Source organism: Seriola dumerili, unplaced genomic scaffold (genome assembly GCF_002260705.1).
Source record: "Seriola dumerili isolate Sdu_G_001 unplaced genomic scaffold, Sdu_1.0 BDQW01001344.1, whole genome shotgun sequence".
Taxonomy (NCBI): domain Eukaryota; kingdom Metazoa; phylum Chordata; class Actinopteri; order Carangiformes; family Carangidae; genus Seriola; species Seriola dumerili.
Window position 1 is genome coordinate 364554 of NW_019175599.1, and position 26319 is coordinate 390872.

General features: G+C 41.0%; 1 protein-coding gene across 1 annotated transcript in view; it reads right to left on the bottom strand.

The window, feature by feature from the left end:
• Window positions 1-26319, bottom strand: part of LOC111238462 (maltase-glucoamylase, intestinal-like) — a 75008-nt gene that overhangs the window by 4187 nt on the left and 44502 nt on the right. Inside the window, exons 32-46 of the mRNA XM_022767989.1 lie at window positions 15585-15713; window positions 15284-15400; window positions 15068-15130; window positions 14752-14868; window positions 14557-14647; window positions 14249-14387; window positions 13262-13395; window positions 13034-13068; window positions 12214-12330; window positions 6193-6341; window positions 5238-5322; window positions 5014-5070; window positions 4012-4136; window positions 3582-3670; window positions 1893-1942 (exon numbers count right to left, since the gene is read on the bottom strand). Of these exons, the coding sequence (XP_022623710.1) occupies window positions 1893-1942; window positions 3582-3670; window positions 4012-4136; window positions 5014-5070; window positions 5238-5322; window positions 6193-6341; window positions 12214-12330; window positions 13034-13068; window positions 13262-13395; window positions 14249-14387; window positions 14557-14647; window positions 14752-14868; window positions 15068-15130; window positions 15284-15400; window positions 15585-15713 (1497 nt within the window). The remainder of the gene's footprint in view (window positions 1-1892; window positions 1943-3581; window positions 3671-4011; window positions 4137-5013; window positions 5071-5237; window positions 5323-6192; window positions 6342-12213; window positions 12331-13033; window positions 13069-13261; window positions 13396-14248; window positions 14388-14556; window positions 14648-14751; window positions 14869-15067; window positions 15131-15283; window positions 15401-15584; window positions 15714-26319) is intronic.

Consider the following 26319-nt stretch of genomic DNA (forward strand, 5'->3'; position numbering starts at 1 on the left):
AGCCATCCAAAATGGCATACGATCTGCTAATCTGCCAGGCAGCACTGGCCTCATTGCCCAACTTATCCTCATCTTCTCACATCTGCCTGGTCACACATACACCCATACACACACACACACACACACACACACACACACACACACACACACACACACACACATTCAAACACAAAAACACACACATTTACGCTCCCTCTCCCCCTTTGGCTGTCAGACAGTGTGCCTGTTTTATCGCTGTGTGAAATTGCTTTGGAATGAGCCTGATGGTAGGCAGAGGACAGCCACAGATGTTTGGCCATGGTAGCTGTATGTGTGTATGTGTATACTGTAGACGTGTGCATATAATGTATGTGTGTGCGTGCGAGTATGTTTGTGATTAAACCCATGCTCATTAATGTGTGTGATTGTGTGCCTTTGCCTGGCTAAGAGGCAAATGGGGCTGGGTTAGTCCCATTAGTCCCAGCGATTAGGGAGTTTCTGTCATGTCTGAGTCAAAGTGTGATCAAACTGTGGCCTGGTAAACACTCGCCTCTCACCGAACTTAGCCGTAAGACATATTCGCATACGACACAAACTCTTGGGCTCTACATTTATGCATGCATAGGCACAATTGTGTATTTGTCCTTCTTTTTTTTTTTTACGTTTTTAAGAGATTGGTAATGTCATGGCTCCTCATCAAAGCTCACGTGCCATGGTTGTTAGGGCGATGCAGCTGAGTGTGTATTGCTCGGGCTGCACAGTGCATTTTCGGAACCTCATTTCTGCTCCTCACACCTCCTCTTTTTACATTAATCTTCTTTGTTTTATCCGACAGACCACTCCAAAAATATATAAACCCCCATTGTATGCACATTAAATGCATCTATTTTCTTACGACTCCTTACCATGTCCTAATATTTAACTAATTAACTACTAATTAATGAAGGTAAGGTGTACGTAGGGTATTCATCCAATTAGAAAGTGTAGATGGAATGTATATCCTTGTTAATGCTGGATGATGGCTACAGATATTCACTCTCCATCTGTGGATTGCATTATTTGATCTAATCCGAGCAGAGTTTGACTTCATCACACCGGTGATTGATATGGTAGTTTGATTCACATTTATATCTGTATTAGGTGAAACAGGCAAGTGTGACATACACAAAAATGCTTTTGCCAACTAAAGCCACAAAATTGCTCATCGTGCTTGTGTTTCTGATAAGAGGTTGTATGAGCAGATAGAAACGTAAGTGCAAATTTGGTGCCAAATCAGGTACCAGAAAGAGATCTGCGTATACACAACAGCTTCTCCACTCCAGCAACCTCTGCGGGAGCATGTTAGTTTTCATGCATGCGTGACAAAAGCCTTGCACCTGATGAAAATGACATTGTGACTTCATTAAGGGTCTCAGCAACATCTACGCCACAGTATCTATTGTCTCATTCTCCCTTCTTAAAAAAGCTGTAAAACTGCTCTGCTAATTTTGACATCAAAAGCAATGAGACGACCAAGCCAATAAAAAAAAGCTTCTGCTATCCGTGTGTGTAACTCCTTTACTACTTTGCTATCTCAGTTGTATCAAAGAAATGGGTATTGTTAAAGAAATTATATTGTGGTGAACGTCTAATGAAATCAATTGACGTTTAGTTAAATAGTGATTTAACAACAGGTGTCAAATGTTATTTTTAGCATCACAACTTTGTCGCGGGCACAAGTAGCAATGGCTGAATTCAAGTTACCAGCCCAGAGTTAGACATAAATCCTGAGCTAATTGTTTCCAACAGCCTTTGACATCCGCCTACCACAGCCCTGTTGCAGTCTTGCTGCATAAATAACAGTAATGACAATAAACAGAAAAAAAAAGAAAAAAAAAACATGCAGTAGACATGTAGTCGGCCCTTGAACTCACCGATGCCGCTGCAAAGGAGGTCAGCAGATATTGTCCTCTCTGAACCGTGTCTGAGGAGAGAAAATAAGAGTGAATTACATACAGAGCAAGAAATGGAGGGGCAGAGAAAATAGGTGTGTGACTACTTGAGTGACTGACAGAGGGACAGAGAGAGAGAGTGAGAGCGAGAAGGAGAGACGAAGAGATAGCAACTGAATAAACAAGGGACTGTATGGATAAGACTCTGCATGGTGACCACAGGGCTGAATTCATACTCATCTGACTGACTGGATGGACTGATAAGTGATCACCTGATGAGGTGGATTAATGAGTAAGTCATTAAGTAAAGGGCTGAATGTAGTTGAGTAGTGAGTAGTTGCATGAATTAAAAAAGACTGACTAGCTGAGTGACTGCATAGATGAATTCACTCCGTACAGCACTGACTCATTAGTATACTCATCCACGCGTCGTTGCAGTTTATTACTGGTTGATTAAATGGGCAAATTATAGAATTAGGGTGGTAAGTTAAGTAAATAATTGACAAGCTACACTGCTTAACTGTATAAAAGGCTGAATAATTAATAGGTCGCACGAATGAGTGAACATGCGACTAGTTGAATGAATGAGGGAAAAACTGGTGCATAAGTGAAACTCAAACAAAAAGTGGAAATGCAGATAACACAGGTACGCAGGTGCGAAGGCGAGAGGCAAAGCAAACAGGAAAGACATAGGGAGGCTACACTGCAGACAGACAGGGAGACGCAGGAGAGAGGAGCGAGGGAGCAGATAAAAGACGAGTGATGGAGAGCATATCTCCAGGCAGCGACACGGGGAATTACTGTAATAGTTTCTGTCACTCCCCTTCCCTGTCACCCCTCGTTCTCTCTCTATCTCTCCCTCTCTTCTTTGTCCCAACACAAACACGCCTTTCACAGAGGAGTGCATCTTCTCACCGAAGCACTTCAGAGGCTGATTCTGTCCGTATATCAGCGTGCATGCGTGTGTGTGTGTGTGTGTGTGTGTGTGAGTGTGTGTGTGTGTGCATGTGTGTGTGAGAACGAGTGAGAAAGTGGAGAGAGACTACGCTGTGGTTGACTGTGTCTATCTGATAAAATCAATGGAGGAATTCGTATTCAGTAAAAACAACTTGCTTTCCTATACTGCCTATACTATGTAAGACATAGTGGGATTTCGCAAGCATTCATGTTGATCTTTACAAAACTGCTTCTATAGATAAATAAATGCCATTCAAACACTAACTGACATTTTCATCTGTAAATCACAAAATAAACGTTTGTCTGTCCTTGTTTGCACACATTTTTTTTTTTTGTAAAATGTCTTAAGTCTAAGGTCTTTCTTTTCTCCAAAACGGTGTTTGCGGGCTACGTTTTGTGTTGCAATGCAAATATTTGAAATGAAAATGACTAAGAGGCTTTATTAGGCTTTAGTATAATTCATTATTGGGGGACATGAACTTGTGAACTGATTTCATGGCAATCCATCTAGTAGCTGTTGACATATTTCAGTCTGGACCAAAGTGGTGACATTATGATCCATGAATAAATGAGTTATCATGAATACACATGTAAAAACATGAAATGATGCTATTCCGTGTGTGTGTGTGTGTGTGTGTGTGTGTGTGTGTGTGTGTGTGTGTGTGTGTGTGTGTGTGTGTGTGGTTGGGTGTTCAGGGGTGCCCTTTTACCCACCTATTCCTTCTCCATCGTCCCAGAAGAGCGATCCTTGAGCAGTTCCACTGTCGCTCAGGGCAACAATCAGTCCTAAAGTATTCCTCCGACTGAAACAAAAGGAGGTAGAGAGGGTTATAACAGATTGCTATAGGACAACGTCTATTAATACCTGCTGCCTGGGACAGATACATCAACATTCCTGCTGGGGCGATCCACCTGATCTCACTGCTGCTGGAACACACACCAGTCTCTCTGTTTATTCTCACTGCCTCTTTCTTTAACAAACACGAATGATCATAGATGACATTCATTTTGAAATGAGTTCATGGAATGATGAAAGAGTCTGCCGGCACACTATGTCTCTGCACAGGACAAAACACACGCTTCACACTAAACACACAGGATGCTGACCTGTAGTTGTGTGCTATCATGATGTGTCAGCACTTACCTGTAATATGTGTTGTTCTCTGGTTTCTGCCAGGGTAGGATATATCCTCCTCTGATATGAAGGTTGATGTGGTCCATGGGTGTGGGCATATTAATCATCTGGCCGCGCACTCCAACATCTTTGGCCTGATGAAAGCAGCAAGAATTAAATGCTAATAAATTACTAGAAATACTGCAGGTAATTAAACTTTGATTCATTTTCTCCAACAATTCCTTTGTGTGGGGAAATTTGCCATTTGTGCGCTGGTAAATCACAAAGCACACAATAAAAAATGTGACATCTATAAAGGCTATATCTGAAACATTTCTGTAATTTATTACACGCCAAGGGAAGTCTTTAGAAAATTCTTTATTTTGGTGTTTTCCACTTTGTCCTTGGTCCTCCTGTCTAACAGCCTGCTCTTCTCTGTATGCTGAGGGGACAAGTTAAATGGAAGTAAAAAACCATCCCATGCCCCCATTTAATATATTGTTTCTCATGTTTTGTTTGGCTTTATGATGTTGTCTAACAGATGGGGAGTCCCCTAGCTAGAATGAGACGGAGTGATTGGATGTTTGCTTTTGTCATCAAGGCGCCTTCTGCAGTTGTTGAGCTGCATCTCCTTAATGATGTTGTCATAGATGTCTCTTCATATTTGTGTGTTTAGTTTTTTTGTAGTTGTGGTTTTAGCCTCTTTTTTGTCTTAGTCTGCCTACGTATTTATTTTTGTAAAAATAATGTTCAGACATAAAGGACCTCATAGATGCAGTGCTGTGAATGTGTGCTCACAGCAAGAAGAGGTGCACGGACGTACTTTCATGTGTTGAGATATCATCAAAGTGCATCCACATTATGCATGCACTAATCCACTAGTCACATGCTGTTACCTCCTTCTGTAATTTTGCTTCAGTGCAATCTACTGTATTGTTGCACCAGGGGTGCGCCTGAATGCAAGACAAGATAAGGGAGGCTTTGGACTCAGTGAAGTGAATTGTTTTCTGGTTGTTACACACATAGACTCACCGTGTGGAAGTCATACCAGCGTGCATTAGGAACATAGCCATCCACGTTCCTGGCTCCCTGTCAATCACAAAGTCAGTTAACCAAAAGAGAAATACCAGCCAGCGGAGATAGACTGACAGCTATCACTCAAATCACTGAAGCTGCATTTGTGATATCTTAAATAATGCAGGAAAAACAAAAAACTAAAAAAAAAGCTAAAGTGTGCTGTGTGCGTGTGTTTATACCTGGTCGAGGGCAGGGCTGATAAGTAGAGCAGGCCCCCAGAGGAACTGCTTGTAGATGTCCCATGTAGTTTTATCATCCACAAACCTGTGACACAGCAACACAGACGCCATTAAACCTGACTGAAAAAAATGTTTCGAATGCTCTCTCCTGTCTCCTCAGGCCAGACGACTGTTTCGAGTACTCATTCAGAATTCAATGGTTTGAAGATGCAAGCCAAATAACCCTGCCAGACTCACCCTGCCAGCTCCTTAAATACCATCTGTGACTTTATAAGAGTCTCTTAAAATGAATAAATATGTTTGGCTTTTTTGGGTTTTTTTTCAGTTTCACACATTCACATCTGGGAGCTGCCAAGTGCAGTCTACGGCTGGCCTCCACACAGTCTCAGAGGATTTGAAGTGCCTTGCTCAAGGGCTTCTTGATGGCAGTTGCTGAGGCAGGAAAGACACTTCTAATTTTCTTACCTTGTCAAGTTATTCAAATGAGCAAATGGCACAAACCGGCTTTTCTAACCTCACAGAAAAAAATAAGGATAGATAAACAGGGGGTGTTTTTTTTTCTCTCCCATTTAACTTAACATCTGTAGCTAATAAGGAAGGCTGTGATGGTAACAAGGAGTCCGGCATTAAACCAGAGTGGCGCTGAAAACGTGTTGAAGCACTAAAATGAAAGCTCTACTTAAATTGGTTTTTAGTCTAGCATCCAATCACATGTGACATTCTGCATACTAATGAGAAGCAATGTGGTATAAAATCAGTTTATCTTGCCAGCAATCAGGATGAAAGATCCACGCTGTTAATAACTAAATGATTTGATTGAGTGATTATATGTAATGCAGCAGCCATGATGTTAGCAGAAGAGATAAGACCTGTGTGTGTGTGTGTGTGTGTGTGTGTGTGTGTGTGTGTGTGTGTGTGTGTGTGTGTGTTGTGTGTGTTGTGTGTCTTTGCTTACTCATGCAACAGAGGCCTCACTACTGTACTTCCTTTGGTATGAGCCTCGTACATCAGTGTGTACAGGTAGGGCAGCAGAGTGTAACGGATGTTCAGGACGTCCCGGGACGCCTCGGAGAAGGTGGAATTCCAAGAAACAGGATCTTGTCTCTGACAGAAAAAAAAAAAACAAAAAAACATTTAAAAAGTAATTTTTACAGACAGGTTAACCAGAATTAAAAGTAATGAAAAAATATAAAAATCTGTGGTAATTATTTGTTGTGACAAATGTGTGATGAAGAAGGATTGCAGCTTTTGGCTTCCTGCTAGCTGGTTGAAAATGCTGTCTGCAGCTTATTTGTTTATTTGATAAAGACAATGCATGTTAATGAACATCAGTACAAAATACACAATGCAAAAATTTGCAAAAATGCTCATTTACATCTTTAGTACCTAGGCAGGTAACATAAAACAAAAAAAACAAAAACATTACAAGTCACTATACACTACCACAAATATAAAGTACACAAAGTAAAAGACAAATACATTTTGCTGCACACTGAGTTAAAAATGATTGATGATCCGGTTTGCCAATGTGTGAGATTTGTCTTACAGGTGGGATATACTCCCTTATTGCAAGTGGTAAGGCATTCAAATATTTATTTCCCTTTACTGATAGCACTTGCATTTGATGACTACATACATTATATTGTATTGATAACACCGAGGGTAAAGTTGCAAGCTGCAAACCTCAACAAACCTGACAACCCCACAACTTTCCAGAAACAGCTTCCACACTTTGGGGAAATATTCACAGTGGATGTGCTCGTTATAAACCAGGCTTTTTTTCTTCTTTTTTTTTTTTTTTTTTTAAATATGAACTGTAACCTTACAGAACATGCTAACAGTTACATCTTAGCTTAGTGCAGATAAACACACTGTTGAATCCACTCCTCACATTTCCAAAAATACCTGTACAATATCCACTGACTGAGACTGTTTACATGCAGCTCGAGACAAGTGCTCGGTGTTTGAGTAAACCAATCCACTGTTTCAATAGATAGACATTTCTAAAGCTCTGACTATGGTTCATTTCTCTCAGTTACAAGTAACAGATACAAACAGACATGCAGGGCTACGCAGACAAAAGCCAGCGGAGTATGACTGTATTACTTTTTAGATTCATCTGTGAAATAAATGTACATTTACACACAGCTGCATTTCTCTTATCTTGTCATTGTGTTTGCAGTGTTGACTCTTTCCCGTTTGGATTTCCCAACAATGCTGAAAACGAATAACTTTCAGGCATGAGGAAAGACTGACAGCAACACTAGCTAGTTCGCAGCATGCAGGAAATACTCCAATGGCCTGCACGCACTTATAAATGATGTTCCGACTGTTCAGCCACACACTGTGCTGACATTTACCTAATTTTAATTGGCAACAAGTGTAACGTCCCTTTAAGAGACAAGGACAGAAAAAGAGGACACAGTGTACCGTCATTTTGTAAATATGGGCCAATCTAAATGTATTAGCTCATTTTCTGGAACTCTAGTGAGGACAATAATCAGTCTGCTCAAGTACACACACACACACACACACACACACACACGCACGAAGGATCATGAAGATTTTCAGCTGAAGCGTCTCATCACCATATGTTCCTACCTATGATACCGTGTGTGTGCACGTGTCTTAGGATGTATGGCAATCGCACATGAGCGTGTGTATGCATGTGTGTTATTCTGTTGTGAATTCATATGTGTGTGTGTCTCCTGTCTTTCAATTTAAGAAAAAAAAAAGAAAACTAAAGATATAATCATAAAACTCATCACAGAGAGTAATAAAATGAAAGACATTTTCTTCCCAGCTGCAGTTTAGCTGGGTCAGATTTGATAACAATTATTAACCGTGGCCCGGTGGTTACTAAGTACAGGCCTAACAGCACATGATTGAACACAGGACATTTCTATTATTTTATGACCTAAGGAGTTTACTGGATTATCATTTAATTTTCTGAGCAAAATTCACAAGATTGCAATTATCTGTAAACGCGGGAGTTTTTCTACCTGCCTCCATTTTCAGTCACCCTCCTTTTGCACCCTCATGCCTCTTCATCGGATGTGTTCACTGCTAAGTAATTATCATGCTAAGGTGTGTGTGTGTGTGTGTGTGTGTGTGTGTGTGTGTGTGTGTGTGTGTGTGTGTGTGTGGGTCGTGTCTGTGTGTCTGTGTGTCTGTGTGTCTGTGTGTAAGAAAGAGAAAGACATTGATCAAATGACTCTGAATGAATGCATATGACCTTGCTTTGAGTTCTGCTTCCCAGGCTGAACCAGATTAGTCCAGACAAGGTATTGGGTTTCAGGGCCAGCTTCAGGCGGTTTTTGTTGCTTTAAGCTTCAGGCATAAGTCGGGTTCAGTTCTGTTCAAATGTAATTTAATAAGACATTCCTCTATTTTTTTCCCCCCTCTTTATCCGTTGTTGTGGGGATTAACAGGTCTTATATATATCACACACGATTTAATGTGGGGGCTTGTTATGCTTGTGTGCCAGACTCTTCCACCATAACCAGAAAGTGTAAGAATATCACAGCCACAAAGAGGTAGGCGTTAGAAATTTAAGATTTACATCTCCTCTGACACAGTGTGCTAACTGACGATCAGCATGAGTCACAGCAAACTAAAGAAATACTATAGAAAGCATTCACAGAGAGTAACATGAATAGATCTGATGCAACAGTTGCACGCTAACTGATTAAAGGCTCGAACCGTATTGATGCTCTTGCCTTGACTTCGAGGACCATGTCTGCAAACAAGTTATACCACAGGCTTAAAATATTATTAAAAGTCTGTCCCCATCGTAGACTATGTGAAGGACGCAGGTCTGCTTAGACAGCTGACAAAAACACTCCAGCAAAAGGGCAGACACTCGGTTTAGCACTGTGTTCCTCACCTAGTGCTCAATCAGGGCTTTCTGTAAAAAGCTGGATAGTAACAGGAGGAGCTGCAGGATCAATAATTGTGAGTATTTCTCAGTAACATGTATGTCTATTATGTGCCGTGCAAAATGAGTCGGTCCTCTCCGCTTTCAAAAGCAAAGAAAAAAATTCTCTGGTGTCTGGTTTCAAAACCAGTAATTTGAAGACATGATCTTGGACTCTGGGAAACTGTGACAGGAATCTTTCACTATTTCCTGATGCTGTATCGACTAAACGTTTAATCAAAAGAGCAAAAAAAAACAAAAAAAAAAAACATTATTGACAGCTTGTCTCTTGATGCTTTCATTGCATAAGAGCTAAGATCACCAACAAGATAATCTCCCAAAAAGTCTTTACCATTCAGTCATTGACACAAATCTTACATGATTTGACAGTTACACCACTGTCTGCTTGGCCCCTCATGGTAGACTTTTCATCTGCGGAAAACCAGAGGAGGAACTGATGAAGAGACTCGAGCGGGGAGTGCTGAAGAGTGAGGAGAGTGACGGAGAATCTCTGTTATGAATTCACCTAATTCATGGCCACATTTATTGTGGCAAAAGGCCTTGTGACACTCACTGATTGTAGACAGATACGTATGCGTGTGTGCACATACACGCGCAGCCTCAAGGAAAAATGAGGTTATCTGGCTGTGTCAGCCCCTCTCATCTTTTTCCTCCTCTACTTGGTCTTTCTCTTCATTTATCTGTCTGGTAATCTACTCCCTCGGCCCGTCTCATAAACCTTTTGAGTTTCTGTTTTGCATTGCAGAGCCCACATCAGAAAAAGAAAATATATTTCGACGAACAATAATATGTCCCTTTGGGTGAATAATAATGTACATGACTCTGACGCTGCTGAAGCAGGCTCGGCGGAGAATATATATCTGGTTTAATTAATTTTGCATTGTTCTGATATGACTGTGGACACTGCAGTATATTGCTGGTGCAGTGAAATTATCTCGAGGTCAACATTGAAAGTTGTCTGAGGGCAAAGAGACACTAAGCGTGACGGAGCTCTGGGAATGACTCTGCAAAAGCTCTCCTCTCTCTCTCTCTCTCTCTCTCTGTCTCTCTCTCTCTCTCTCTCTCTCTCCCCCTCTGTCTCTGACCTTGTGTACCCTCCAGTCTAGTTTGTGGTGTTAATACTTTGTTGTCAAATGCCTTGTTAAGCAGGCTGGAGGTTACAGTCGCTAACTGTCTGATGATTGGGGATTTTATGTGGCTGACTGGGAAATTTTTTTTTTTTTTTTTTTACAGTAGACTACATAAATAGCTGACACTGATTCCCTTTTCTCCCATCTCTTAGTCCTGATTTGAGTATTTTTACACCGTCCTCTCACACATCCCCTTTTCTGACTTGATCTCAGGTGTATTGTTTATCCAGCCTTGTCCCAGCTCTCACATCCTTATCACCACCCTGTGTCACCACCATTTGACTTGCTAAATTGCCATCTTGTTTTATTCTCCACCAAATTTGTCTCTCATCATTTTTTCCTCTTTCTCTGTCTCATCACTTTTGAACTTCTCTCCCCCCTTCCTACTCTTTTATCTGTACTGGCTTATCAGTATTTTCCTCTCAATACCTATGTTCTCCTTCTTATATTTAGTTTAAATACCTATACTGTTCTCTTACCAATTCTCTTTCTATCACTCCTACTTTTTTTTTTTGTCTCCCTGACTTTATCTCTTCCTCTCAAACTGTCATTTTCGCGCCACCCTCTCCTAATGTGTGTGTATGTGCTTTTTCTGCCAATTTTCTCCATGTTTAAACACCCATTTGCAAGCCGTTATTAAATGATTGGAATCACGGGGTGTACGTGTGTGTGGAGTGGAGGTTAGGTGGTGTGCAGTGGTGCCCAGATCACCTTGAGAATTCAATTATATTCCCATTCCATGCCGTTAAAAAGCACAAGCACTGACACACACACCCACACACACGCACACACACAACTGTGTCCTGTCTAGTATTGCAGACTCCAGTACAGAGAAATTTCGCCCGGTGGGATCGATCTCCGGACGGGGGTTATTGGATTTCTCAGATGTGTTCCAACGCTCTTAAAGGTCACCGCTAGAATGAATGCCACGACACTACACCACCAAACAGGTCTATCTTTTGTGTGTGTTTGTGTGTGCATGTATGTGTGTATATATGTCAGACACAGATTAAGAGAGAGAGAGAGTGAGACGAGTCGGGAAAGTAGCTTGGCTTGTTTTTTTCTGTTTGTTTTTTTGGGGGGTTTTTTGTGTGACTATGTGTGGTGCAACATGAGCCCCTACTTCCAGAGCACAAGAACATGGTCGCTAAAGTCGAGTTTCTCTTATATCCTTTGAAAGCATCCAGCTTCTGCAGAGTTGAGCTCATTTCTAGTAACACTTTTGGGTTGAAGTTCCCATGATTCTAAAACTATCATTCTTTTTACAGGATAAACAAATAAATAGAAAAAAAATAAATGAAATAAATGTTAATTTTAAACACAGTATGGTGGATAATTATAAAATATAAAAATGTTTATTTTCAATTCTCTGGTGTATTCCTTTGTTATTCCTTAGATAGTGGAACAAATACCCTTAAAAGTGCACACAACAATAACACAGTGCCATACCATATAATAATCCGATTCTCGTACTGTCTCCATAAGGAAGAGAGTGACTATCTTAACTTTGGTCTGAGGTAATCTGAGGAAAAAAAATAAAACCTGTAACCTGCAGCCATTTTAGTGTGTTGTGTCTATAGTGTGAGGAACTACACAAGGAGAATAGCGTGTGGGTGTATCCGCAGGTATTTTTTTTACCAGGAAACAGGAATAATGTTTGATGAGAATTTCCTGGAATAAACAGTATTTCAAGCCCCTTAAACCCTAACAAACATTGGCTATAGCAAATATTTGACATCATTTTGAGTTTAAGAGGAGTTATGGCTCCTAGCTGGCCATCAGCATGAAATAAACAGCCACAAATAAGAGCAAAAATAAGTATTTTTAGGTTATGAAACTGAATTTAAGTGAGTTTTCAGCCCAGTACATCTCTATGGGAGCGTTGTTCTCGTGCTTTGAATTCACTCACCGGGTTCCCCTTGCCGTTGTGGTTGCGCGAGTATGGATAGAAGGCACCCAGCTGCATCCAGCGAAGACACATTTCATACTCAGCTTTATTAAAGAAGCCACATATGTCTGCCCCGGTCTGAAAGGGATTGACAGACAAAGAGGTTGAGTGTGTGTGAGTGTGTGTGTGTGTGTGTGTGTGTGTGTGTGTGTGTGTGTGTGTGTGTGTGTGAGAGAGAGAAAGAGATGGACTCAAAGGCAAAAATGTGGCCACCAGGGTGCAGGTGTGACTACAGTGAGCACTCTCCAACCACAGGAAGAGAGGTCACACTACTTTTGTTGCAAGCATCATGTTCTCAAAGTGTCCTTGAGTTTTGACAGTGCTGGAGTGAGGGATTTTGCTGTATCTCTGTAACCCTGTGGCTGGGCTGTGGGCATGCAAATGATTTTCTGTACAGGGGTCGATAAAGGTGTCGTATTATAATTATCATTATTAGAAAACACTGAGGAGATCAAACAGGACGGAAGGACAAAGAGAGACTGAAATAACAGCAAGGAGACACAGGGGGGGCAAAGAAGCAAAGACAGAATGAGCAAGGACAACAATGACTACTCAGTTAATAATAAAATTTGTACAGGTCACACCAGACAAGCACGCGGCATCTTGGTTGGGATGGGGCTTGTAATGACACGCTGCACATTGTATCTTAAGATGTCCTTTGATCAAAGGGTCTAGCAAACAAAATAACATCACTCAGGCGGCTGTAATCTACTTAGAGAGGACAAGGTCACATCAATAAGATTATGCCTTGTCAAAACCAAGATCAGATGATGATACTTACGTAAGGGATGCCAAACAGACTGAACTCCATCATGCCTGCAGAACAAAGGAAAATGGGGAGTTATGCCAAATTAAAGATTCTTTTTTTTTTTTTTTTAATATATCTCACACAGTTTGCAAGCAACCCGTTCTCATGAATATGCGAGGCAATTTAAAGATTACTGATTACAGTTCAGACTACTGTCACAGATTGTAAGTAGTAAGTATTAACCCAAAGAACAGTTTATACCTATAATGGATTTGTAAAGCTGGTCCCAGCTGGCATTGTTGTCTCCCAGCCAATGTCCAGCCCATTTCCCACTGGAGGGGTAAGTGGACCTCGTCACCACTATGCCTCTTTTACCTGTCGCACTCAGCAGGGCGCTGCACAGATGGAGAGAGATGTGTCTTACACACACACATACACACATAAACTAGCAACAAGCAGGCTGTAAAAGTGTCTTATTCATCTTAAATGAAATACATTCATTTTCGAAGCGAATTAACCAATTCATTGTGATTGTTAAACTCAACACGGTGCTAAAATGAAATCATTCCTATGACAAAGTACCAAGAGCCAGTGGTACTGAGCATCCCCAGGCTCTTCTGTGGCTAACCCTGCAATTTGGCCTCCCTGTGGTAGAAAGATAATTTTACCACAAGGACAAATTAAGTTTCACATTGGTGATTATTATCATAAAGATTTGATGAGACCATATTTCTGTGGATAGCTGGAAAATATCAGTTATGCATCTCCTGTGGCTGCATTTTCCTCCTGAATGTTTTTGCAATGATAGCTCCTACTCTCCCCTCTTCTCTGTTCTCTTCAGCTACATCTCTTCTGTGCTCAGATTGTGTGGGATTGTGATTGTTGAGATAATTTGTGTTCTTCTTCTAATGTAGTCTGGGCAACGCAAACACATTTCTTTGGGATCATGCGCGTCTGCCAACAAATGTCGCCTGTTTGCTGTGTTTAAAATATCACAAAAATACACTTGCACATCTGTCATCTGTGTTGGTTCATATGGACATTTCAGACTTTTTGCACAATACTATCTTTAAATAACATCTCTCCTCTTAGATGTGATCTATTTACCAGTAAAGTACCGAATAATTATCTACTCTATAAAAATATAGAAGTTGGCCTGCAAGAAAATATGAGCACACATCTTAACACAGAAAGACACACACAGACAGGTGTGTGTGTTGTCACAAATATGAATACATATCCACTTACTCATAGGTGGGCTTGGTGTGGGACCAGCCGTAGAGGTTATGGACGTCGTAGTGTCTGACTCTCTTTCCATCGCTGAGTATCTGCTCGCTGTTCATGCACAGAGTCTTATGGTTCAAGCCAAGATGTTTGGATTCCAAGGCTTTTGGGAGTGCACACAAACACAAAACACAGACAACACACACGCACACACACACACACACACACACAAAATAGAATCCTTTAAAGGTGATGCTATTAGTCGACATCATAGCTCAATAACCACATTGCAGTATTAGGAGAAGAATAAAATCGAGCTGTGTGCGTCTTACGTGGCATATATGGAGGGTTCTCTAGAAGTGGATTACCAAGACACTTCCCTCCCACTGTGCCGTGGACAAAACTGGCAGGCTCATTCATGTCCTGCAGATGAAGACAGATGGTAGAATATGGAAATCAAAAGAAAATCAGAAAGTGGAACGCGTATAAGGTCACTGTATTAGAATGTTCTCTTTCAGGTCACTCACGATCCACAGGCCGTCAAACTTCATGGTGTAATTATAGAAGTCCTTGATTTCTTGAAGCCACCACTGTGCTGTTGTATTGCGGAAGAAGTCGGGGAATGCGGTGTAAGACCTGAAGAGCTGGGAATGAGACAGTCAAATGATCAGGAAATGAAATGCTGAAAACTGACAGATCTTGATCGTCTCCCACTGTATTTCCTGAATTAAGGCATTAGGGCCGATTTCAGATATTGTGTATTGGTAGTAGGAATTTTCTACTACCAATACAGATGCCAGGGAGTATTATCTGTCAGTGAGGTGGAAATGGAAAATAATATACCTCTACTTGTGTTTCCCAGTCTAGAGATTCATCTACTGTGACGTTAGGGTAATCTGGCCAGACCTGCAAAAAAAAAAAAAAAAAACACATTTTGCATCATATTGCCACACACTATGCAAAAGTCATCACTGTGTCTGCTAGTTTCAGTCTCTTTTAATCAATGCATGCTGGTGTGTTTTTTTCCGCTTGTTTGTTTGGCCATCCATTCCCTCTTACCTTCCCCCACACAATTCCATCACTGAGGTGTTTGGGCCATTTGATGAAGACATCTGCTTCTTCACCTCTCACAAAGGCAGGGTAGTAATTTGTTTCATTGCCTGAGATGGCTGGATCCTGGGATTAAGAACACACAACGCTTGCGTAATTAATAGTAGAGAGCGGCTAGTAATGCAGTAATTTAACATTCATCAGACATCTTTAATATCACTATATAATATTTACAGCGGCCCTTTGGTTGCCGATGCTCAAGTGGCCAATCATGTGACTGTATCTGTAGTTTATGATATAAGGTCATTACCAGAATGAAGATGAACCTCATGCCCTCTCCTCTCATGCGGTCAACCATGGCAGGCAGATTTTTAAACTCTGGGTCCAGGACGAAGTCTAGCTGACGATCCATGTAGTCAATGTCTGCATACTGCACATCCTGCAGAAGACGCCATGTAAAAGGTAAGTTCAACTGATTCTGTTTCATAACAGATATCAGGATGAGACCGAAATTTAAAACAACAGATAGAATTCATTTAATTTTTCCCATATTAAATTCAGGTCTTTGTGCTTTGAGCTACAAAATAACAGTAAAAAAACTTTTTATTTGCAAGTCACTTTAGTCCTTGGATAACTATTTTCTGCATATTCAGCCCCCAGAACCTTTACAGAGCTGGTGAGCTATGTGGATGTAATTAAAGTCTGGATGAATGAATGAATGAATGAATTAATGACTGCTTTTTATGAAATTAACTTTCTTGTCATCAGGTCTAGAAAAAATAAAAAATAAAAAGAACAATAACACATTTCGCTACGAAGACGTCAAATTCTTGCCAATAAATATGAAAATCTGGAAGGTTTATCTTAACATATGGCATTCTACACATGAGAGAAGTGAGACTTTTCATTTGCTTTTAGCTCTTATCTCTTCCGGTGAGAACAAAACTTCATCTGCTTTGGCTGTCTGGTGTGTGTGTGTCTGTGTCTGTGTGTCTGTGTGTGTGTGTGTGTGTGTCGTGTGTGTGTTGGTGTGTGTGGTAGGTGGTGTGTGTGTGTGTGTGTGTGTGTGTGTGGTGGTGTGTGTGTGTGTGTGTGTGTGTGTGTGTGTGTGTGTGGCAGTTGTTAGGTTAAGGTTTTTAGGTCCTGGAAAGCTAGCTGATGTGTAGGCATTCTGATGTAGCTGCATTTTCTGCTTCTTTCATTCCAGTTAATGATGCAGGATTCTTTATGGCTGGCGTCAGCTGCTCGCAGGTTTGGGCCTTTGTGGAAGCATATTCTAGGGATCACTTGATTATCGATGGAAAATTCTTAGTACTGTTCTGCATGATGAAGTGGATGGGGAGTCTGACCTGTTTCCACACAGGACATCCTGCCCTGGTTAGACATAGTGCTTCCACAGATATATAGTGTACTTTCTTTTTTTGTCACAAACTTCGTTACCTATACTGTTTGGCAAAATGTTATTCAAATGGGAACTCCATATTTCACTGTCAGAGAGAGTTACTGGTTCTGGTACAATACTCAAACGTCTATAGGCTGACAAACTTACCATGGAATGGATTTTGAATGAAATTAGAGGTCAAGATTTCATTAGGTTAAACTGGATGTTCCAAATGTAATCCATGAAGCCAGTGTCTCCATTTTGCTTCATCCCAATAACATTTATCTAATTTAGGTTTATGTAAGTTATTGTCCACACACACTGACCATATTGTAAAATATGGCTAGATACTGTGTTGGATTCAGCTCAGTCTATTTCCACTGAGTGCCTGTCTCTGCACTGTTCAACATACAAAAAGAAGCTATCAGATTGCATTTGTCAGATGAGAAGCAATGAAAACATTCCTTGTGGCCACAGCACTGATTTGAATGGAAATCAGTGTCTCGGCTAAAGCAGGTAAATGCAGTGGAATTTAATTGGATACGATGTATGTGGGCAGGATCAGGTTTGTGTCCTGTTATATTTTGTTATAGTAGATGACATATTGGGAAAGTTGTTGATACATGAGGTTTGATATTTTCTATCAGAAATAAGTTTAAACAAAGAGAATCATTAAAAAAAAACAAAATAAAAATCATGATTTATTTACATCCATAGTGTTATTAATACTTCTCTCTTTAGAGTGTGCTGACAATACGGATAAACAGACAAATTATTTGAAAGCTGTCACGCATGTTGCTCTGTGTTTGATTCGGTTCACTGACTAACGTGAATCTAATTTGGATGTGAACATATCGATTTGAAAATTCGTATTTTGCTGAATTTCTGACATCTAAAAAAAAAGTCCTTGTCTGGGCACTTACATAAGGGTATACCCGCTGCCCTCATGTCTGTATATAGAGTCTTCTATCTCTTTATCATTGCTGTAACCATAGCGACAGAGCTGGAACCCAAGAGACCCAAATAGGCAAGGTAGAACCAGGTCGTCCAATCAGCTGTTAAGAAGAAAACAAACAAGGAAAGTCAAAACAGTTTCATCACAGAAAAAGTTGTTTTGCAGGAAAACGGGACAGTGTCCATAAAATGTTTGTTTGATTGTGTGTGTGTGTGTGTGTGGTGTGTTTTGTGTGTGTGTGTTTAGATTGGCTAAATGAGAGAGCGCAATGAAGCGAGGAACTCCAGCTGCTGCAGTCCATCAACCGCGGCCCAGGGCCAGACCACAAAACACACACACACACGCAAACACACACACACACACACACACACATACATAGGCGCTAGAAACACACACGAATGCACACAGTTATACACACAATCAAACCAGACTTCCAAGAAGAACTTACTGCAGTGTACTCTTGCACCACGCATCTCAGGCGTAGGTCCCAGGACCATGTAAGAAGTCACAGGATGCCTCCCCACAGTTCTGTATGTTAAAGCTGGAGTCGGCTGGAAAGTCAACATCTGGACACAAAGCAAATAAGACATTTATGTCCCTTGAAAATTCACATGAAGTGGTTAGTATGAGTGTACTGTATGTGGTCTGTATTACTTACTATGTGTTGCAACATGTACATTTAAGTGCTTATGGGGTGAGCAAATTATTATTATTTAGTATGAGTGTCTTTCATGAAATTGTACTTTCTGAAAAATTTTTAAAAGTGTCTGGAACGCAATAAATTAAAGATATTTCTTTATGATTTTTCACAAAGGCAGTTTTGAAATAGACCGGAATCAATGACAGAAACATAACTGTATTATTAATCTGGTGATGAAATAGATGGTAGAAGGACATTTAGGTACCGAAATGGCAGCAACTCCAACTGTGTCTCGCAAAAGTGAGAAGAAATGTTTTAGATATAGTAGTGTGTGTGTGTGTGTGTGTGTGAGTGTGTGTGTGTGTGTGTGTTTATGTATATCTCTCTGTGTTTTTAAGAAAGTGTGTATTGGCTGTTCAGTATAGCAAATATAACACAAGTGCAGATGATTAGAAAAGTGCTTCGTTGTGCTGTGTTTGGCTCCTATATAAGACTCCTCCGTCAAGGACAATGTGTCAACAACATGGGAAGATGGCCTCAACTATTAATATATAAATGCTGGCTTGCAATACCGTAGATTGAGTTGGTATTATATCTATGTGCGTGTGAGGGTGGTTGGTCGCATATGCATATGTGTGTATGTGCTTGTTGTGTGACTTTGGCGGACCGCCGTGGTTTTGTGTTCTGTTTCTCTCACCCATGGCATTGCTGTTCAGCAGGCAGCACACCATGGGCCATCGGAGGTGGTCTCAAGGCCCAATATAGAAGGGATGCACTCCATAAGCAATTCATCTTGTACTGTAGCAGAGAGACAGAGAGTGACAATCAAGTGGAAAGTGTGAGATGGGTGGCGTGTTGGTTAAAGAATTTGGGCCTGTTCCGTGTTTGTTTGTAAGAAATGCTGGCTTGTGCGGCGCACTATTGTTTATTCATGAGCATTTTTCCTTGCACCGGGGGGAGAGGTGGCAATTTCTCATTGTATTCATGGCTTTGGACATAAACACTGTCCCGGCAGTGGGCTTGTTCCAGTGCTTCAACATTCAAACGTTTTCCTACAAGGTGGGGAAAATATTCCTACATGTATCCCTGTTGGCAAATGAATGTGAACTGGTTAAAACATTTATTTTAAAACAGACTTCCTTGTGCGCAGTTATAGCACACAGTACTGCTCCCCAAAATCACCCCAAATTTTAAACTAGGCTAGAAACTGGCCTGAGTTTGTAGAACATCAACAGAGAGCTGGTGGTTATTTGGGGATTTGAGTTGCATGCGGGTTGCTATAACAATCAGGAAGGTCCTAAATGTAGCATAACAGAACTTAAATTAATGAACAAAACTGTAGGCCTGGTGTTGTCATACTCAACTTGGTAACTTATTAACAGAGCAGAGCTTTTGGTGCTTTATAAAAGTTTATGGTTATATCGCTCGCCTCATCAATTTGCTTGTTGCTGCCTGAAGGCACGTCTTTAGTTTTTTTTTTGTTTTTTTTTTTGTTTACATTTCCTGTGACAGTTTATCAATGGCAAATAAGCATCCGTCTGTTTTTTTCCCTGGCATGCACATACATGCAATGTGCTTTCAGTAAAACATAAGTAAGAAATTATTTGGTTCTGGTGGGAGTGGTTGAGTTTCACAAGTGGTGGAGGTTTTTATGAGTGATCCTGCTATAAACTACTGAGGGGGGTCCACTGTTGTCTTCAGTGTTTTAAGATGAGGATGGGAACTAGACGCAGACGGGGTGATGAGAACAGATAGAAAGGTGGCGGGGGACATGGAATCTGCTCACTTTCCAGATGTCACCGTCCTGCGAGGCAAAACTCATGGGCACGTCACACTCCATCAAGCCTGCCTGCTCTTCTCGTGCATAAGAAGTATGGTTAAACTGTAAATATAATGGCGTCTGAGGACCGACCCTGTCTTCTGTGTCAATTTTAGTTTAGGATGTGTGCTTTTCTAGTCCTGTGGTGTGTGGTGTATGTATGATTTTGTCCTTGTGGCACTGCTACATGGTGGATGGCCTTGACTCCAGGAAGGAGAAGAGGTCATCAGCTCTTCCAAGCACTTCTAGACAACTAGTGACAGACCAGTGACAGTGCTCTCTTGGTTCTCCCTGTCGGTCTTATCTTGAACTTCCTTGACACAATTCTAGGTACATTTACATAGACGTGTAACAGTCTGACTACGGATGCTCCTCTAATAACAGGAATTTGGATTAAGCATTTTACTCGCTGGCCTTATAAATCTTTGTAAATTTATATTCTCCTTCATGTTGTAATAGCGCAACAGTGTAGTTAATGATAAAAGGTTTGATTTTCCTTCAGGATCAGGATTCAACAAGTGCAGCAAAATGAAACACAGACTAAGTTTGAGGTCTTTTGTTTGCTGGACTTTGTGCATCTTGTGGTTTGTGGAGCAGGCCGTTGAAAAAAAAACACACAAAAAAAAGATCCACGAGAGAAGAAACAGATAGCATGCACTGCATTCCATAATATTTCCATAAAGTTTGTTATTCTTTAATTAATTATTTTTGGGTATTCTGTTAAGCGCTGGCAACATTCTTATATGAAGAATGTGATCATTTTGTTTATCACTTCGTATGAGGAAAAACAAAAGTAAATATCTTTCAGAGGTAACATTTTGGCCTGTTGCTGAATGATTACTGGATAATGGGTTTATGTCCAGCTAAATGCTTGAAAAATCCATTTCAAAACCCTTTTAAAAACTGATTGACTTTCAACCACTGACACATTAGTCATTTTTAGCTTATTTTTTTGCCTGGATTCCGCCAGCCCATCCATAATTCATAGAATGTATGAAGCCTTTCATTTTATCATCTATCACTCCAATTATAGAGTGATTGTCTTATCTGGTTTAATATGAAGTATATAAAAAGTAAATACAGAATCCATGTCACCCCGCCCCCCTTCCCCCCCAACGCTAATTTCCTTGGCTCTCCAAGGGCCTCCCATAAACATTGTGTGGAACCCTGTGGAGGCTTGTCTTGAACAGGCTCAGCAAATTAGGTTGATAATGCTGATGCAGGTGTAAACTGCATCCTGTCTGGCCTTTGACACGGTAGGGACCAAACAAGATGACACTCACTATAACCGCCGTTCATTGATTCAACAGCGCAACATGCAAAAGTGCCACGAGCTGGAGTAAAGACAAGTTTACATACTGTTGCAGGAAAAGTGTTTTACAAGTACCTCTGCAGTCTCTAGAGGGTATGATGTAAAAGAATGGTACGCCACACAAGCACGAAACTGCTATTGATGGAAAATTGCCCTACCGCTTAAAAGAGGAAGGGGAAAAAAAACTCGTTTCCTGCTGTGAAGCAATAATTTTTGTTTTTGCTCATGGACATTATTACAGTCAAACATTCTTCAGGTATGATATGCTTGTAAAGGATAGTATCATCAAAAAGGGCCATGAAATGACAGCTGAATCCTGGCAATTCAATTTTTTTCATATGTGCGCAATTTGCGTGAAGTTTTATGATTCAGTGTGACTATCTTAGACCAGAGGAGGTGGTCCCGTTGGAGAACATAACCCCAGGTGTGATAGTTTGAGGTCATGCTAAGGTGGATGCTCAGTCTCACCCGAAGGCGTAACAACTCTGCGATCAGTTTGAGTAGAACCACTTGGATGACAAATGTTCTGAGAAGGAAATAACCTGGCATAGAGGAATCCCAACTGAGGGAAGTGAACGAGGATTAAATCAACTGAAGAGAGAGAGGTAGAGAAGAGAGGAGGGAGAGGGGAATTATTGTGCAAAGGAGTTTATTCACAATATGTTTGACACAAATAAGCATAATAACCCGTAGGAACCAGCAGGCATCCCTCAACTACTTCCTCATAAATTTATAATTAGTAACATTTCAAACTGACACTTCTAAAACACGAGAGGCTTAAACTACAAAATAATGTCACCCTCACTAAAGATATGCTCTTTGAAAAAGACTCCGACGTGCGACTGCTTCGGCGTGACATGCATCACCGACTGCTGAACAAGAGGAACTACTTTAGGTGCTGGCACACAGGCCAACTTTCCTGAGCATATCTGATTTGGGTAGCAGCGGCCTGAAGAGTGACTCACACATTGTTACTTTTATCTCACAGGGAGGAAAAAAAAAGTTCCTAACCACTTGGTGGCCATTTTATCGGAAGCAAATTAAGAAGGCATTACAAAACAAATACGAGCATAGGAAGCTGAAATCTAGACACACAAAACAACAACTAATGCCCACCTGAACCAGCTTGTATCACTGAAGTACTCACATCTTAGTATTCTGTGCTTTTTCCTTATGAACCTGGATGCCGAAATGGCTGTTGCTTAAATGTGGACCTTGTAAAGCCTGCGCTTGCTCTCATCAGTCTCAGGAAACAGCAGGAAACCGACAGCGGCAAACTGGAAACCTCATAACGATCTGTGGGCCGGGTCCCCAGATCTGCGATCAGGGAAGGTGATATTAGTGTTTGGTCCAGTGAATGTGTTGTGTGTGTGTGTGTTTTATGAGAAGCAGGCAAAGCATAGGATGAGTGCACCGGAAGATAAGAAAACAGTAAAGAAGCAACATAGGCGACAGAATTACTGGAAGCACAACCACTGATATGTAGGAGAAGCGCACCTTTACTAGCACAAACAAATAAATGCGCACCCTTGAATTGCAGCATGTCCACCGCTGTGATAACGGATCTCAACACGGAGCTTGTCTATTGTCCGGCTGAGTCTGGCGAGCCGCTGCCTCCCTGTACTTTCTTGTTCGAGTGATATCAAACTGTCATGCCTGAGGCGGTGGGTTTGGTTGCTGTAAGCAGTGTATCCATAGTCTTTCGGAATAGAAGCAGCATGGAACACTGTCAGTGACTTGCCTTAGGCTGAGTAGGGAAAAAAGGAGAGCAAGGGATTTCAAAAATAAAGTAATCGTGTAGTATACATGAAGCGCGTGGGAACCAATCATCAGAGGCCACTCCCTCAACCTTCCGAGATGCAGCTCTGGCCTTGCACTTGCTTCATCTGCATGCCTGACTTCTGGATGGCAGTCCAAGCGCCTGGTAAATCCTCTCCCACCAAGTTCCCACTGTAACAGGTAGGTCTGCCCCCAGGGTAGGGAGAGGCCGAGTCTAGGAACAGGACCTGTGTATGTGCATGAACGCCGCACGGGGAGAAAAAGGTTCCGGGTGCATTAAAATCGCGAGGATGCCACCAGTGGTAAACATTCTTGCCAAGTCATCTTGTAGTGACAACCCCTTACGCAAGCAAGCACAGCATGCTGGCTGAGAACAGAAATGTGTCCCTTGAATACGTTGCTGTGCGCTAGTTCAATTAAGACACGTGTTATTTCCCGGGCCTGTTTTCAACAGCCTCTGCCGGGAATTATGAGTCATTCTCACAACATTCTTGGGGAGAGAGCCCCCTTCGCTGATAGGCCACTGCGGTCAGGCATCGATGCATTCAGCTGTTGCAAGGAGCATCAAGGATTATCCTTTTTAGCATGGCCTTTTTTTATTTTTGGAATCATGGTTTCCAGAAAATTAACTAAAATACGGGAGCCAGTGTGACTCATGTATTATAACAAGTACTGTTCTACTTTGACTGTAAATAATCGACTAATGAATGTTTGCGCGATGTGAAGCTATATTAAGGCCCAGTCCTGACCTAGGCATTATAAAAGACTGATAGGACGTGACCAAGCCAGAGTTTAGGTTTAACAGCAACATTTACCCTTCACCCGCAGAATGATTTACCGCTGAGAGTCATTTGATAAATGCACGCTTGTTGTGTGTGACCCAGAAGAGACTTGAAGGATCTACACAAAGCACACTAGAGCTACATAGCACATACGTACACATGCAGGCACAAAGCAAAATCTCTCTAGAATTCACTTAAACCGAACTCTCACTACTGCGATACGACATTTTATAGACTCTGCTTTTGCTCAATAACCCTGGGCGCCAGACTGTAGAATCATGTTGTCTCTTAGTCATTCTTTCTCACTTCTTATTTCTCTTCACTCACACACACACACAACGCAACACGCACACAACACACACACACGCACACACACACACACACACAGACACACAATCCACGCCACACAAAGCCTTTTAGGATCCTCACCTAATGTTAAATTCTATATCCAAATTTTCCTTTTAAACACTTAGAGCTAACCTTGGTCCTGTGACAGTAATGGTTTCCATTTCTGGTCTTATATGAAATAAATGGCAGATGCCTAGCGGGTAAGCCCACTGCAGATCACATCCACCCTGCATCTGTCGCAGCAGGTTTCCTGACTAAATGGAAAATGACTTACAGTGCGGTCCTAAAGTCCACTTTCCATTTCAAGTGAATGGGAAAGTGGTCTCAGATTTTAGACCCTCTCTTATATGATATGAGAGTTTTTTCCTGTGTAATGACTAACAGCGACCTTATTATTCCATTATTTTATGAATTCTTAAAATACCAATACAAGCACACATAAAACTTAATAGAGCCTGCTTTCACTTATAGCCTACACTTTATTCTCCTAAATGTGATCAAATTTAAGGAATGCAGATTGAAAGCCAAAAAATATAAGAAACTGAATGGAATTACTGTAGTCATTTATTTATAAGCTGTTAAATATTTGATATCATTAAGTTGATAAGAGCAAAGTGTTGCAAACAGTTGCCCATTAACACAATTCAGCCACAACAGGGAGCAACAGTTAGAATTTTTTTTCGGAGGCATGTTTTTCCTGCCAAGCTGATGAATGTCAAGTCTAATACACCCTCTCTGTGTCGCTCCTGGCCTGGTCTCCATCAACTCCTGAGGGAAAAATATCTGAGTCCTTTGCCGGCTGCTGTTTAGTGCTGGTAATGAGTGTATGGATATGGTAATGAGTGTACCCAGTAACTTACCCAGCATACACTCCCAAGAGTCGTAACTATCTGAAGGCTCTCATTAACGAGTGAAAACCTCTCACCAATTATATAAACACACTCCAATTGTTAACAATAAAAATAACGATTCACTCAGTTTAAAGTTATATGACTGTAATATGCCCTCCACACATCCTAAAAAAAAAAAAGGTTACTGTTTTTATTTAATTTTTATTTTATTTATTTTATTTATTTATTGCATCTGTGCATTGAATGGTCTATGAGCAAGTATGTGTTTACCTCCTGGCTGCATCAAATACTTTATGTTGGCGTCGGCAGCACTGTGGTAGAGTTCCAGCTGCTTCCAGCGCCAACGTGGGTCACAGAGACAGCCAGAGGCAGAAAAAGGCACCCCGAGAACTGTGATGTTCTCAAACTTCAGGTTGTTGGGTCCTGTTAGCCAGCGTTAGGGGGGTCGCCACCTGCATTGGTCAGTGCTCCCTATAGGCAGAAGCAAAACAAATTTTATGTGCCCTAATTTTGAAATGCCATTAAAGTAATTGGATATCTCTCTAAAATTATTATTGCTTAATTTCATTCTGCCAACATATTACACTTTTTTCTTTCTGATGTTTTGAAGAATTAGAAGGAAGAATTGAATATAATATCGAGTCTACCCCAATGTACGTTAACAGTCACAGTGCATGCGAAGCCCAACCATCTTATAAACTCCCAAACTCATTCCATCAAGTCAAACAGCTGTTCTGATAGATTTCCTGTCTTGTCAAACCCTGCACCCCAGGGTAATGCTAAATGTCAGGAAACATCACTGGCCAATACATTAAACATGCAAGGCGTCTCAGTGCTGTGTGAAGCAGGAACATGGGGTTAACTTGAATCCAACAAAGCTTTTGGCAGCATAACATGGATCAAAATCATGCTTGTGGATAATTGGGACTGGGGAAGTGGAAAAGTCCTGGTAGTTTTGGAACTTCGAACTTGAAATTCAGATCAGAAGGAATATGTGTGCAGGATTTGAGAGATGGTGTAGATGTGAGGGAAAACTTATCATAGACAACAGAGATGTATAGTGGACGTAAGTTGCCTGTTTTAACTGTTTTCGTAAAAAAAAAAAGAAAAAAAAAGTGGAAGGAGCAGATGTTAATGATTGTCACTGAGTTTTGACACCTGAAAACACAGTCCACATG